Raw genomic sequence first — 13,871 nt, 5'->3', positions numbered from 1 at the left:
TTTCAGCACTCGGTTGGGCATGGAAATTTGACACATTTCACACTGTATGGTACGAAAATGTGGGGTTATGAAGCTTGTCAAAACATTTTTGGGTTTTAAATCAACGCTATGTTGCCGTTCTACGTAAAAGCTTCTGTTATTACGTATTTTATGACAATGTCGAATGTCTTCGGAAAATATGTGACGAACATAATTGAAGTTTATACAAACTGATTGAAAGCATACCAAATCCAGTTATTTGCAGGAAAATACAAGAGCCCAGTATAATATCATAATATGCACTACCTTGAGAAGAGTTAATGTTCGTTATCTTCTTTGGCTATAGTTTGAATACGTTACATCAGTTGTAGATTTCAAAAATATTAACCCGAAGATGAAGTGCATATGTTGCAGTGGTTGGGAATGGGTATCTCCCGAAGGAATTAACAGGTAATTACAAGAATGTTAAATTCTTCAACAAAAATCATCTTGCATCAATATAAGTGAAAGGAATTAAAGGAAGTTTCAAGTCAAGATGAACTTCACCTTTGAACAAAAATTTCACATGAAAACAGGACAACTGGCGCGTATTTGTGGCTGTTCATCAATACATTGATGTAATAATAATAATTAGGTATTAGGTACCTTAAGGCATTTACAATGTATAGGACAAGTCAAATGAAAAATAGAAAAATCAATTTTCGGGAACTCATTCTACGATGAGATTCATCGAAAATTCTGTAGTAAACTTTTCGCGTTAATTCACTCAAACATGAAATTCTCAAATGCCACCACTTTTTTGGGTCTCCCAATAGAAGGAAATTCTTTGTCATCCACTTCTTTCACAATCTTCCTGATTTTGGAAATATTCAGCTGAAATATAAGTCGTTTAAATTCAGATGAAACAATATATAAATTCTCTTACATTGAATATGTTCACTACCGTCTGACGTATTGTGGATTTTAGAATATCAGGGTATAACTATTTGAATGAGCGGACCTGAATTCTAAATAGCACTTCCTGAAACCCTGTCTCTCTTTTCAATCACTTTCGGCATTTTCGTAATAAAAATTGATATTAGTTGTGGTAACGGCGTTATGACATAACGACATTTCATGAGTGCCAACCTAACTCCATTCTAGTTACAAAAACTTGAGAAAATCATTTCATGGCCAACCGACTGCTGAAATAAATGTGAATGGATTATACCTATTGGTACAATGGGGACAAATACTCTGTGGTTCTTCTTCTCTCTACTCTCCATAGTTAATTTGATGAATTTTTCCAATGATACTAGTCTTCAGTGGCCCAAATCAGAAATAGGTAGAAAATTAGTCTTCTTCAAATGAGCCCACAGGAAATTATCACATGGTGTTTGATCCCATGTTGAGTATTGGGGCTGAAGAGACGGTCCTGAAAAATATTCCTAGGGTAGCTAAAGTTTTTGTAGCTGCGTGTGCTTTGGCTGCATCTTCTTGAGAATACCTATTGGAGCATTCATCAAAATTCTCTGGTTTTCCTCTGTCCCATCAGGGAAATGATACGAAAGTCGACATAATCACCTACTGCACAATATTAGACGGTATTTACTGGGAAATTTGGATGATAAAGCAATTCCGTTTCGATAACGATAGTGGGTTAATGTGTTTCGTATGGGCGGAATAATTCGAGTCACGACTTCGATCAAGGAAGACAACACCTCTCTTCGTATTTTCATTTAGCGGGAACGTGTGCACAGGTTAATTTCATCGGATTTTTCGAAGAAACGAAAAGGAGAAATCTGGTTCCGCGAATCGTCGTCTGCGGGGTGATTCAGGATGCAACGATGTCGCAAGTTCATTTACCGCATCCGCCGAGCGAGCTATAAATTCGGTTAAAATTTCGAGGCGAAGCACACTTATTCATCTTTTTTGTTTATGCCGGTGAACCAGGGATGGGACGTGGATAAATTAACGTCGATGGCGATGTCGCTGCTAAACCTCAGATTGTCAATAATAACGTCGATATACTGGGGATGTTAGCATCGTCAAAATTGGAATAAGGACATGTCAGGCAGTGGTGGTTTTAGTAGTGATTTTGGGGAATTTTCAAACACGAGTATCTCCCAGAAAAATCATCGTAGATTTAAATTTGATACATATTCTGAAAGAGCAACTCTTCTAATGACAAATCTCGAAAATTCATCGAGCTCTGTGCAACCGTTCGGTCTTGAGGTAGTTTCAACTGAACCCAACTTTTTGGGAATTTTTCGAAGGTCATCTTTCGAGTAGTTTATCTTCCAGGATAATTATCGTAGATCTAAATGTGATACATATTCTAGAAGAGCAACTCTTCTAATGACAAATCTCACAAATTCATCGAGCTCGGTGCAACCGTTCGTTCTTGAGGTAGTTTTAACTGAATCCAACTTTTTGGGAATTTTTCGAAGGTCATCTTTCGAGTAGTTTTTCTTCCAGGATAATTATAGTAGATCTAAATGTGATACATATTCTGAAAGAGCAACTTTTCTTGTAATAAATCTGAGAATTCCATCCATTTCGGCATAACCGTTCGGTCTTGGGGTAGTTTTAACTGAACCCAACTTTTTGGGAATTTTTCGAAGGTCATCTTTCGAGTAGTTTATCTTCCAGGATAATTATAGTAAATCTAAATGTGATACATATTCTGAAAGAGCAACTCTTCTAATGACAAATCTCAAAAATTCATCGAGCTCTGTGCAACCGTTCGTTCTTGAGGTAGTTTTAACTGAACCCAACTTTTTGGGAATTTTTCGAAGGTCATCTTTCGAGTAGTTTATCTTCCAGGATAATTATCTTAGATCTGAATGTGATACATATTCTGAAAGAGCAACTTTTCTAGTAATAAATCTGAGAATTCCATCCATTTCGGCATAACCGTTCGGTCTTGAGGTAGTTTTAACTGAACCCAACTTTTTGGGAATTTTTCGAAGGTCATCTTTCGAGTAGTTTATCTTCCATTATAATTATCGTAGATCTGAATGTGATACATATTCTGAAAGAGCAACTTTTCTAGTAATGAATCTGAGAATTACATCCATTTCGGCACAACCGTTCGGTCATGAGGAAGTTTCAACTGACCCATCTTTTTGGGAATTTTTCGAAGATCAGCTCCCAGAAAAATCCTCGTAGATCTACAAGTGACACATATTCTAAAAGAGCAACTCTTCTTCTAGGATGGCCTTCTGCCAGTGGTTCTTCAACAATTCGTCTATGATCTGAATAAATTTTTTTCTAGTTATCAGAATTCAATTTTAATGATTGACGCGTTTTATCGAAGGAGTTTTCGACATCCCTAACCAGCATTCGAGAAGTATCGAATGCAGTTTCGAATTTCGGAATCGAACAAGAGCATTATATCAAATCTTACGTACAAGGGTCTCTCGGGTATTCTTGACACCATGAAATATGTTCTGGCTCAGAAATTCGAGAATGTATCTTGAAGCTCGGATGCGAAAGTTGATATTCTGCATGGCAAAAATGGGTATCTTCACCACTATACGTTATCACAAGAGTAATTTTGAAAATTCTGAATGAAATTCATAAAAAACAATCAGCGAGGTGGTCGCCTTGGCATTTTTCCCTACCATAAATATATTCTGCGTCTGAAGTTCGTTCCACAACCTTTGCTGATATGCAAATTGGAAAACTAGCATAGTTCCATGCTGAAAACTGCCTTCGAAGATGACATAATGACCGATTCATTTCTATCGTAATGCGCTTTTAAGGTCGGCGTAAAAAAACTCTTATCAAGTAGAGCGCGAGGTTCATTGCTTGCAATTAAGTCCATTTATTGCTGGACTTGAATAGTACACACATGGAGGTTCGTTCCATACAAAGTAATTACCCTCGTGGAAGCGAGCACTGTGATGCATTATGTAGATCGTAAAAATATAATTGAAAGAGCTGCTTGGAAAAATTCAAGAGGTATCTTCTTATTCGGATCAGTGCTACTGGTAATTGACCATCGGGGAAAACTCCCTGTATGTCTTAATTACTGTCTGGATCTTGGTACAGTTCGTGATTCGCATTTAATTTATGCCCGGCGAGTTGGTGCAAAAATAGTCCTACGGAAGATTGAACAGACTATATGCAAATATCACACGAAGGTATCAAGGGGGTTAGAAATTGAATGGACCTAAAAGTTATAATGGGTTCATTCAGGTTTCCCATGAACTATGTTTCAGTCTCGAAAGATTCACAAAAAAATCAGTGCAGATAGATCCATTACTAGTCTCTCCTGAATATCTGCCAAAAAAATTTAGAATTCCTGAAATTATTATGTATGTACTCAATATCATGTGCAAATGACCATACAAATAGGATTTTGAGTTTTTTGACTCGATTTCAAAGGTTTTTTCAACTAAGTTGCGTTGGAATTTCTCCTACACGTCTTCTTGAATGCCTCAGAATTTTTGCAAATAAATCTTTTTTTTTTAAGAGGGGACATTGAATATTTGCCCAGTGTTGGTTATTTCTTTTTATCGCAGACTCTTTGTACTCCGTGTTTACTCATCTGAGAGGATGTGACTCATGTAGAAGGTTTCCTTTTAGGGAATCGAACTCAGAGGAACAACGTTTATCCTTGCTCAATATTTGTCCCTGATAAAAGTATCAGCTGTCAAACAGTTTTTGGATTATTTACTGTGATGCAAATTTCGTAATTCACCATGCTCATCATTGAATGTGAATCACCCACATTCGTCTTGTTTCTTTCAATTCATTTCCGAGGAATCTTCGGTGAAAGACTGAAAAAAGATTTGTATTTTCGAGGGTGTAATGATTTTTGGTTTCCTCCATTCGAATGAAATCAAGGTGTACCTAAAATACAGACACATTCTAGAAATTCAATCGAACAATGTTTCCACATTTTTTGATTCATTTGATGCTAGTTCGAGCCTGCATATTCTCTTCTTCGTATTTTGAATCATCTCATCAAATCACGTATGACATGATAACACATCATAGCCCATAATAGAATGATGAGAATTTGATGTAAGTTATTACTTCATCTTTTATTATTATAGGTCGATTTACGTGATCTTGACCTTTGACATTCACACGAAATCACTATTTACTATTTATTCTACGGAGTACCATTTTGCCTGCTTTAATAGAGAATAATTTCCACCTATAATTCCCTCAGGGCATGATTCAATTGTTTGGAAACCTCAAATTTGAGCCTTTCAGAGAAGAGAATTCTTTTCTATCTAGCGAACAATGTAATGCTGGTCACATGTTTTAATCAGTTGAATTTCTTGCCAAGAAGAAACAGTGGGAATGTTCTGTTGACAGAAAATGTTATTGTTTTTCTTTCATCTATTCATTCATTTTCCTAGTCCTTCATTCAGTGTGGTGCAGTGGAAACAGGTTACGAAAATTCCTTCCCTGTAATAAGGGTGGTAAACAGAGCTTATCTCAAGGGAATAGAAGCTAACTTTTACAGTTGCTGCAATTCAATACTTGACTACGTGAGAGTATTAAGCTACTACAACCACAAACTCAGGATAAACCCCAAAAAGACTGTCTTATTTTGGAGAGTCTGATGCTGCACACTCTCCATTGCCATAGTTCTTATCCAAACGGATCATTGTTCGAAATAATGCATCATTACCATCTAATTCCAAGAAACGAATTAGAGAACAAAAGGAACGGTTGGTAATCCGATAGCAAACTATTTTTGCACACATTGACAACCTCCTCATACGTCGTTTCAACAAACACGTTATAACAGCGACTGGACTGCATTCCTGGAAAATACCCCTCTATTATGACTCCTCGAAAACAACCAAATATTCGACTGACATGAATCAGATTGTAAACACGGCTATTTTCATTCTGAATTGAACCCGGGTGTTTAAAACTTCCTGCATCAATCAGCAATCGGCAGCTTCATTGTTCGCTTTCGTATCCGACCGCAGCTTCTGCTGAATGTAGATTGTCCGTATACGAGGATATATTGAAAAATTCTTAGCCTACCATAGAACCAAACAAAATTTCAATGTCAAAATAGTTTCTTACTCATCATATTCTCCTCTCAATTGGATACATTTAGTACAGCGAACCTGCAACGTCTCTAGACTTTACAAAAAAATGTTTCTTTTTGCTCTGCAAACCAGACCTCCACAGTTTTTATTATCTCCTCGTTGGAAGAAAATTTACGACCTTTTAAACTTTTTTTCAGTTGAGGAAAGAGATGAGAGTCGGATGGAGCCAAATTTGGTGAATAAGGGGGGTGTTCTAGTAATTCAAACCTTAAATCACGAATTTCTTGCATGGCAACATGAGATTTGTGTGCAGGGGCGTTGTCCTGCAAAAACAGAACACCTTTGGATAGCTTTCCGCGTCTTTTCTCTTTAATTTTTTTCCTGTAGAGTGGTCCGTTATGTGGAATAGTTATTGTTCTACCCTTATCTAAAAAATCAATCATGATTACTCCATGACAATCCCAAAAAACTGAAGCAAGAACTTTTCCAGCAAATTTTTGGACACGAAACTTCTTAGGTCTTGGAGAACCAGAGTGTCTCCATGCCATCGGTTGTTGCTCTGTTTATGGATCGTAGAAATGTACCCAAGTCTCATCCATAGTAACAATTCGGTTTAAGAAGTCTCCATCGTTTTCAAATCGAGCACAGATCGATGCTTCTACCCTTGCACGCTTTTGGTCAACATTCAAACATTTGGAAATCCATTTTGCAGCAATTTTCTCATGTACAAATTGACGTGAACTACATATATGATCAACGCGTTCGTATGAAACATTCAGTGCTTCAGATATCCGTTTTAGCCCAATTCGACGGTCTGATAAAATCATGTCATGAACTGCATCGATATTTTCGAGGACTGACTCAGAAACTGGCCTTCCCGATCGGTCATCATCTTCAATGAAAAATTTACCTCTTTTGAAGTTTGCAGACAAATTTTTCACGGTCGCATACGAAGGACATTGATCACCAAGGGTATTGAGCATATCTTCGTGAATCTGCTTACCTCTTAACCCTTTTAAATACAGGTACTTGATGATGACTCGATAATTTTTCGATTTTCCCAATTTCTTTTGATTTATTGCGAAACTCTGGTTTACTTTTTTGACCCCAAACTTCACACTGACACTTCTAATGGGTTATTGTTCGTTGCTATGGTAACGCAATATTTTTTCTATGCATGGAACTGGTCTGGGCTAACTAGATATCAATACACCCTCGTACAATCAATTGAAAAGTGATTTCGAGAGAGTGATTGAAATGCTGTGACAGAAAAGTCACAAATAAACATGAAAAGAAAAGTTTTTCTAACTTTTCAAACTTCATTCCGTTCAATTCTAAAGATTTCCAACTTATTTATAGCGCATTTAAGAAAAGCGGTGATACCAGACGTAGAACAAGCAAATCAGTTAACCTGAAGGACGAACAGGCTCAACAACGTGCACTACAGAGCCGATGTGGAAGACCACTCTCGATTTCAATATTCTGAAATAACGTTATCATCGTCCTTGTGCGATGCACAGAGGACGACCGTCGGCTGTAACCGTCGAAGATTCTTCTGCAGGTGGCTCAACAGCCAACAACCGGAATTATTATGCGACGCCATCTGCCCAAGGATAATAACTTGGAACTTGCACAAATAGGCATTCTCGCCGGATCTTTTTTTCCATCATCCACTCTATAAACTGGAACTGCCCGTAGGCTGCGAATTGAAATACGAGAATGCGAAAAATTTCCAGTTGTGATATACCTAGTGATATCACTATTATTATTTATTCGAATCGAATAATAGACTTACATCCAAACCTATGCCATGGAGAGGGAAGAAAAACTAACGAAAAAACTTTCCTCACTTTTAAAAGAAATACCAATGAAGGCCCTCTATCTTAAGTCCCTTTAAGGAAGACTTACATACAGCAAATAAAAGTGATTAGCATAACGATCTGACAGTCGAGCTGCTATAAAAGCGCTGAGTTAACCATCTTTTCAAAGATGAAGAAAATTGAACCTGATAACTTTTAACCCTTGTAGAATAACTTCCAACAACCCCTGTTTCCTGCTTCTGTTGAATTAAATTTCTATATCTGGGTGGTGGATGAAAATCAGGGTTCACGCATCCTGCTTAGTAGATCTTCCATGAATCTAGACCACACTGAATTTGAGAGTCAAAAACCCTCACTAACATATTTATTTGGTTCTCTCCCTATTGTGATATTCTTATAAGAATTCCTCCATTCCATCTCTAGAACTTCATGTGGGATAATGTCTGCTCATTCTAGTGAAAAAATACTTTTCGATGAAGAATCCTCAATAAATAAAGAATTGGCATGCAACTGTTTAGTTTTTGGCAAGCATCAGGCGAGACGTAAATGAAAACAAATGAGATTTCTTCCCACGTCTAAGTTATTTAGTGTACCACCCACAATACCACCAGAATAAAAATTAGACTCCACAGATTTCTGCTTGATTCATAGCTCATATCCTCAACTTCAACAATTTCCGACATGATGTATAATTTCTTCGGATTTGGATCGCTAGAAAGCGCCCAATAAAACCCATTTTTGTTTCATCAGAAGGCAACATTAAGTTGCACTGAAATATAAATTGAGATTGAAATATTCTACTAATTGTGGAATACTGTAAATGAACTTTTATTGGTTTTCTTGGGTCTCATCCAAATGACATTAACTAATGAAAGTTGTTATCGCTGATTTATCGAAAGCACAGTTCTTATTTCAAAGGAGATACATTTTATCTATTTATTTGGATCATGTCCAAGAATCACTGGACAAGGTTTACAAGGACACACCGCACAGGCTTCCCGAATCTTTTTAGCCTCCTCAATTTTCTTCCTCAGAAGTATTATGTCTTCGCTTTCTACCAATATCTTCATTTTCTTCTTTTCAGGTTTCGCTCTAACTGAACGGTTTTGCTCGATGAATTCCTTCGCGTCTTTGATCATCTTGTTCTTCTCCTCTTTCTTCTTGGATATTTCTTCACGTTTTTCATCTAATCTCCTTTGCTCATCCATTTTCATCAGCATGAGTCTCTCTTCTAGTTCAGCTATGGACATTTCGCATAACAGACCTAAGTTGGGACACTCTGTCCTATCGAATTCCTTGGTAGTGTCCACTTTTCTGACCTGGTGCATGGCTTTGATTTCTTGGATGATGTGTATTTTTTTAGCGAGTTCTTTTTCCTTCTCTTCCATCGCTTTATCCAGCAGCATTTTGGATTCCCACTGGACTAATCTCGCTGTACACTGTTTCTCTTCGATCATTTTTTTCTCCGATTCTTTAGCGTTTCTGTTCGATTCTTGTGCTTTCTCTATTTTTATTCTGTATTCTTCTTGCTTTTTTCTTTTCCACTCCAGGAGTTGTGCTTTTAATGCCTCACTTTCCTCCAGTATCTCATAGTATTTGATTTTATTTTTAGTTTTCAACTTACATTTAGCTATTACAGCTTCTTCATGACTCAAAAGACACTGGAGTTTCTTGCGTTCGACTTCTTCGATTTGTTTTCGTTGTTCTTCCTCCCGAATCCCCTTTTCTAATGACTTTATACGTTCAGTATCAACTCCCCCTCTCAGTATTTCCTCGATCTCCTTGATGCAAGATTCTTTTTCCTTGGCGTAAAGGGCTGCCTCCCTCATTATAGTCGTGAGGTTAGCTTTGATAGGAACGTCTTGTTTGAGAGGAATTCTTTTCGGTCTCTTAAACGTATGAATCTTTGGTTCGGGTTCTGAATCTTTCGAAGAAGGTTTTCCATGATCTGGCATAGTTCTTGCTTTCTCGAGGAGTTCGAGAGCTTTTTCCTGGTTTTTCTCGTAGGCTTGGGATAAATTTCGTTGAACTCTTAGATCGGGGCGGTACGTTGTTCTTGGGATTGGGTTGCTTCGAAAATAATCCAATTCAGCTGGGGTGTTCATTGGAACAGCGGGAATCTTCATGGGTTTCTTGGATACGTTCATCTCTATCGGTATGGTGCATTCTTTTCGGTAGAGATTATGCTCGTACTTTGCTACGTAGTCGAAGACGTTTTCGAAATGTTCCTGGTTGTTCAGGATGGGATGGATGATATGGCTTAACACATAGTCGTTTTCGAAGAATTGACATGCTATTCTGGCAGTAAGAATCTGGTTTTCTTCGTTCGAATAATACAGTAGCACTTTGCTGGCGTGCGTAATCTTGTTGGATATGATGAATATTTTTTCGATGCCACCCTTATCTTCTGGATCGAATACGAATATGAGTATGTAGAAGAGCATCATGAAACGTGTCATGTTCAATTTGATTGCGATTCCATTGTATCGTGTGAAGTGTTCTACGATCCTTCGAAGGATTTGTTCGTGTCGTTGGAAATTCAAAAAGTTGAACAGAACGTCTTCGGCCTCATTGGTGGTGTTTTCTGCGACAAATTCAGCAGGGGTCAAGCAGTTTTGCTTCTGGTATTCCTCACAAAGCTTTATTATTTTTTTGAAGGTAATTACGTTCATATTTGTTTGGAAAATCTTGGATTCATAGAGAAGTGACAGTAATGACAGAGTAGAGAACTGCAAGAGTCTTCTTTTTGAGACTCATCTCTTTTTTTATAGTACCATACTCTCGCTAAATGGTATGAGGTGAGTTAAAGTTTTATAACCGCAACCTGAGGCGTAAGGTTTTCAGAATATAGCCTGATGGCAGTTCAAGTTCATTGCTTCAATTTCAATAAGCAATTTCCACAGTTGAAATGGGAGCTCTTCGTGTGTGCAAATAATAGAATGTTTTTTGACTTGATTCTGAATGAAATGCACCTTAAAATATGTATAGAACACTGAAAGTTGTTCACTGAAGGCAGATTATGCCGAATGGAACAATCCTCAACTCCCCAAGGTAACTTAATAGCAACAAAACAACAATTTCTCGTAATTTCCTGAAGTAATGACAGTGAGAAAAGATTCACATATCCTTATCAATTCATATCGATAAAAAACAATAATCATCCAATTACCTCCAATCAGTGGACCACTAATGTTTTTCATTAACGAATCGGCGTTGTTTATTTTCACGCTGGGAAAATATGTTGCATTTATGCACTTAAATTATGCTGAATACCAATTCCGCCGAAGGTCATTAGGAGGAATACATGAACTGATCGTACTCGTATCATCGCCTTTGTTCACGGACAATTTAATATTGAATTATGGTACCCATTCCCAAGGTATTTTTGTAAAACAGGAAGACAAACAATCCTGAACTTGAACTTTGGAGTCTTATCAGAGATTGACGCGGAAAAGTCACACAGTCGAAGGCCCAAAGATTTATGATTTCAGATTTTCTATCGAATACATTGAAACACAGCCATTTTCTGCCAGGACAACAATTCTTTCAAAGTGACCAAACTCTCACTGGCTTCTCGATGAACCATAAAACGTCTCTTTGATTCCTACAAGTTCATGTAATTGGAAAAAAATAAGATTAGACGCAGTTTAGGAATTCAAATTGAACTTTCCATTATTTTTAGCAGTCTCAAATATAATTTCTGAAGAACCCACTCATCTTGAGACAAACAATGTTCTCATAGGAATAAGAAATTGGAAAATAACCAGAAATTTTTACTTTTTTCAGGTCATAGTAGGATCACCTGCTGAGAGGGCAGGACTGATTGCTGGAGATTCCGTCATCAAAGTCAACCAAACAGACGTCTTCAACCTCAGACACAAAGATGCACAAGATGTACTATTGAGAGCAGGGAACTCCTTCGACATGACGATTCAAAGGTACATTCCTCTTGAATTTCGCATTTTTTTCAATTATGAACGTCTCTCGAAAAGCAGAAAATTTGCTTGGCAGAAAATTGTTGCTCTGTCCCCATTCGATACATTACAATGAAACTTTTGAAACAGAATCAAATTGAAAAATTAACAATACATCGTTTTCGTTGGACCACCCTGTATGTACGATAAAAGAATCATGAATGTTTGTTTATACAAGAATCTGTTGGAGTGCTAGATCGGAAATAATTTTGAGTCACTAGAAGCCTCCGTGGCCCTATTTATAATGTCAAATTGTTAACCTTGATCACTTGCCACGTACCTGATCTATTTCCAATCGATAATTATTCATCAACAGAGGAGGATCGACTTGGAAACCATCCGTAGTTCCTACAGGAATCTTATCTACACCATCTCCGACGATTAACAACATCAGCCCTGTCACCAGGACCTCCCTGGCTGCTAAACCATCAGAAAACATTGGCGCAATTGGAACAGGACACAACCTTTCTGCTAAACCATTCGTGAGTTTTTAATCTGATTTTTTTTAACATTTTTCACGCTTTTTCTAACAAGAGCATATTCCTTCGTTCGTCTCGTCCAATTTTAATGTCGAAATTGTTATCTCCGCCACTGGAAAATTCATTTCCCTAACTCAGGCCTTTTTTTCTATAATTTTGGATGGTTTGCTTCATGTATGGTTACATAATTCGCTCCGTTAGAAAATAAAAGATTTGTATACTTAGATAGACATTGAATAGACAGCAAAAACATTTACGACGTGGCTGAATTTTCTTTATGCAGTGAAATCTAGTATTCATCCTTTAAGAGACAAAAGAAAATTTAAAATTGCTTCCACAAAAATGTCGAATTTTTTGCCGATAAAGCTCGATATCCTTCGCAGGCAAATGGAACATTGAATGGTGGACCAAAAGTAGTCAACAACCAGTATAATAGTCCTCTTAAATTATACTCTGAAGAGAGCATAGCAGAAACTTTGTCTGCACAAACAGAAGTTTTATCAACAGGAGCACTAGGGTAAGATTGCTTTTGCAGTTTTTTTTCTCTGTTCAGATAAAGCAATATGAATAACCTGAATCTCCAAATTCGAATCAAATCTGATTTTTAGGAAACATTTTAATACTTCTTACCCATAATTATAATAATAAATATACCCATTGTTTTTTACTATAGGTTTCTAGATAGTGTTGACCTAAATATCAGTTTTTGATTGTAAGGATTAATTGAGGAAGATTTTACCGGATACTCTTAATCGAATAAGAACCACATCTGAGTTAATCTTGTATTTCGCTCTGATTTTCAGTTTGCGCTAGTTAAGTTATTTAGTGTAAGAACAAGAAAGAAGCAGTGTTTCTTCGAATCTGAGCCTCTTAGCATCAATTGTCTTAATTGTCCCCCCTTTCAATTTACTAGATTGATCTTCCAGCTCAATTATGCAACTAGATTGCACGTTATTGATGACGTAAATGATGCGTTCTTTAAACGGGCAATGACGTACATTGAGGATGTCATAAATATACCCCTCAGGATCCATTTGGAGACACAAATCAAACATTAGGTTGATGTTCTTCATTTGTACTGCTTTGAAACTAGAATTTGGTTGCTTGGGTGACAAAAATATTGCAAGAGAATCGAAAATATTGTTCGAAAATGTTTATAACAGAAAAACACTGTTAATTCATACTTTAAATAAGAGAAAAACTTCAATAGTTATTCGTATCATTTTGTCAGAATCCTATGCTCAATATTCTCCAAAATACCCTGCCAAATTGTTTTATTTCAGGAGCGTCGGAATAATCCCCCGAAAATAGAATGCGCCAGAAAAGTCACGTGTCCCACCGGCTTATGTAACGTATTTTCTGGACGCCCGCTGAGATCTGGTCCATTATGCAAATCCTTCTCTGCAGCGCCTGGCGATAACTATAATTCGGCAAAAATTGGATTTAGGCCAAGAGCAATATAACGTCCTATTTCTACGTTTCTCGTATGTGTTGTCCATTCAGCCGTCCAGACATTTAATTCGATACTCTCTAATGATGGGGTCCGGTAGGAAATTAATGAATTTATCGGTGCTACTGTTGCTCTTCAGGATGTTGTTTGGGACACTCCTTTTC

General features: G+C 37.2%; 2 protein-coding genes across 9 annotated transcripts in view; one reads left to right on the top strand and one right to left on the bottom strand.

Moving 5' to 3' along the window:
• Positions 1–13,871, top strand: part of LOC123312351 (PDZ and LIM domain protein Zasp) — a 31,537-nt gene that overhangs the window by 6,521 nt on the left and 11,145 nt on the right. For all 8 annotated transcript variants that reach the window (XM_044896731.1, XM_044896730.1, XM_044896733.1 and 5 more), the window contains exons 2-4: positions 11,591–11,742; positions 12,095–12,260; positions 12,641–12,774. In XM_044896731.1, the coding sequence (XP_044752666.1) occupies positions 11,591–11,742; positions 12,095–12,260; positions 12,641–12,774 (452 nt within the window). The remainder of the gene's footprint in view (positions 1–11,590; positions 11,743–12,094; positions 12,261–12,640; positions 12,775–13,871) is intronic.
• LOC123312353 (cilia- and flagella-associated protein 99-like) lies at positions 8,617–10,497 on the bottom strand. The gene has a single exon (XM_044896738.1). The coding sequence runs from the start codon at positions 10,474–10,476 to the stop codon at positions 8,737–8,739; it is 1,740 nt and encodes a 579-aa protein (XP_044752673.1). The 5' UTR covers positions 10,477–10,497; the 3' UTR covers positions 8,617–8,736.

The sequence above is a fragment of the Coccinella septempunctata genome, chromosome 4 (genome assembly GCF_907165205.1).
Source record: "Coccinella septempunctata chromosome 4, icCocSept1.1, whole genome shotgun sequence".
NCBI lineage: Eukaryota > Metazoa > Arthropoda > Insecta > Coleoptera > Coccinellidae > Coccinella > Coccinella septempunctata.
This window is presented reverse-complemented; position numbering and strand designations above follow the sequence as displayed.

Excerpts from the sequence above, each read along its gene's own strand:
- LOC123312353 (XM_044896738.1), bottom strand. The coding sequence starts at position 10,476 with ATGAACGTAATTACCTTCAAAAAAATAATAAAGCTTTGTGAGGAATAC.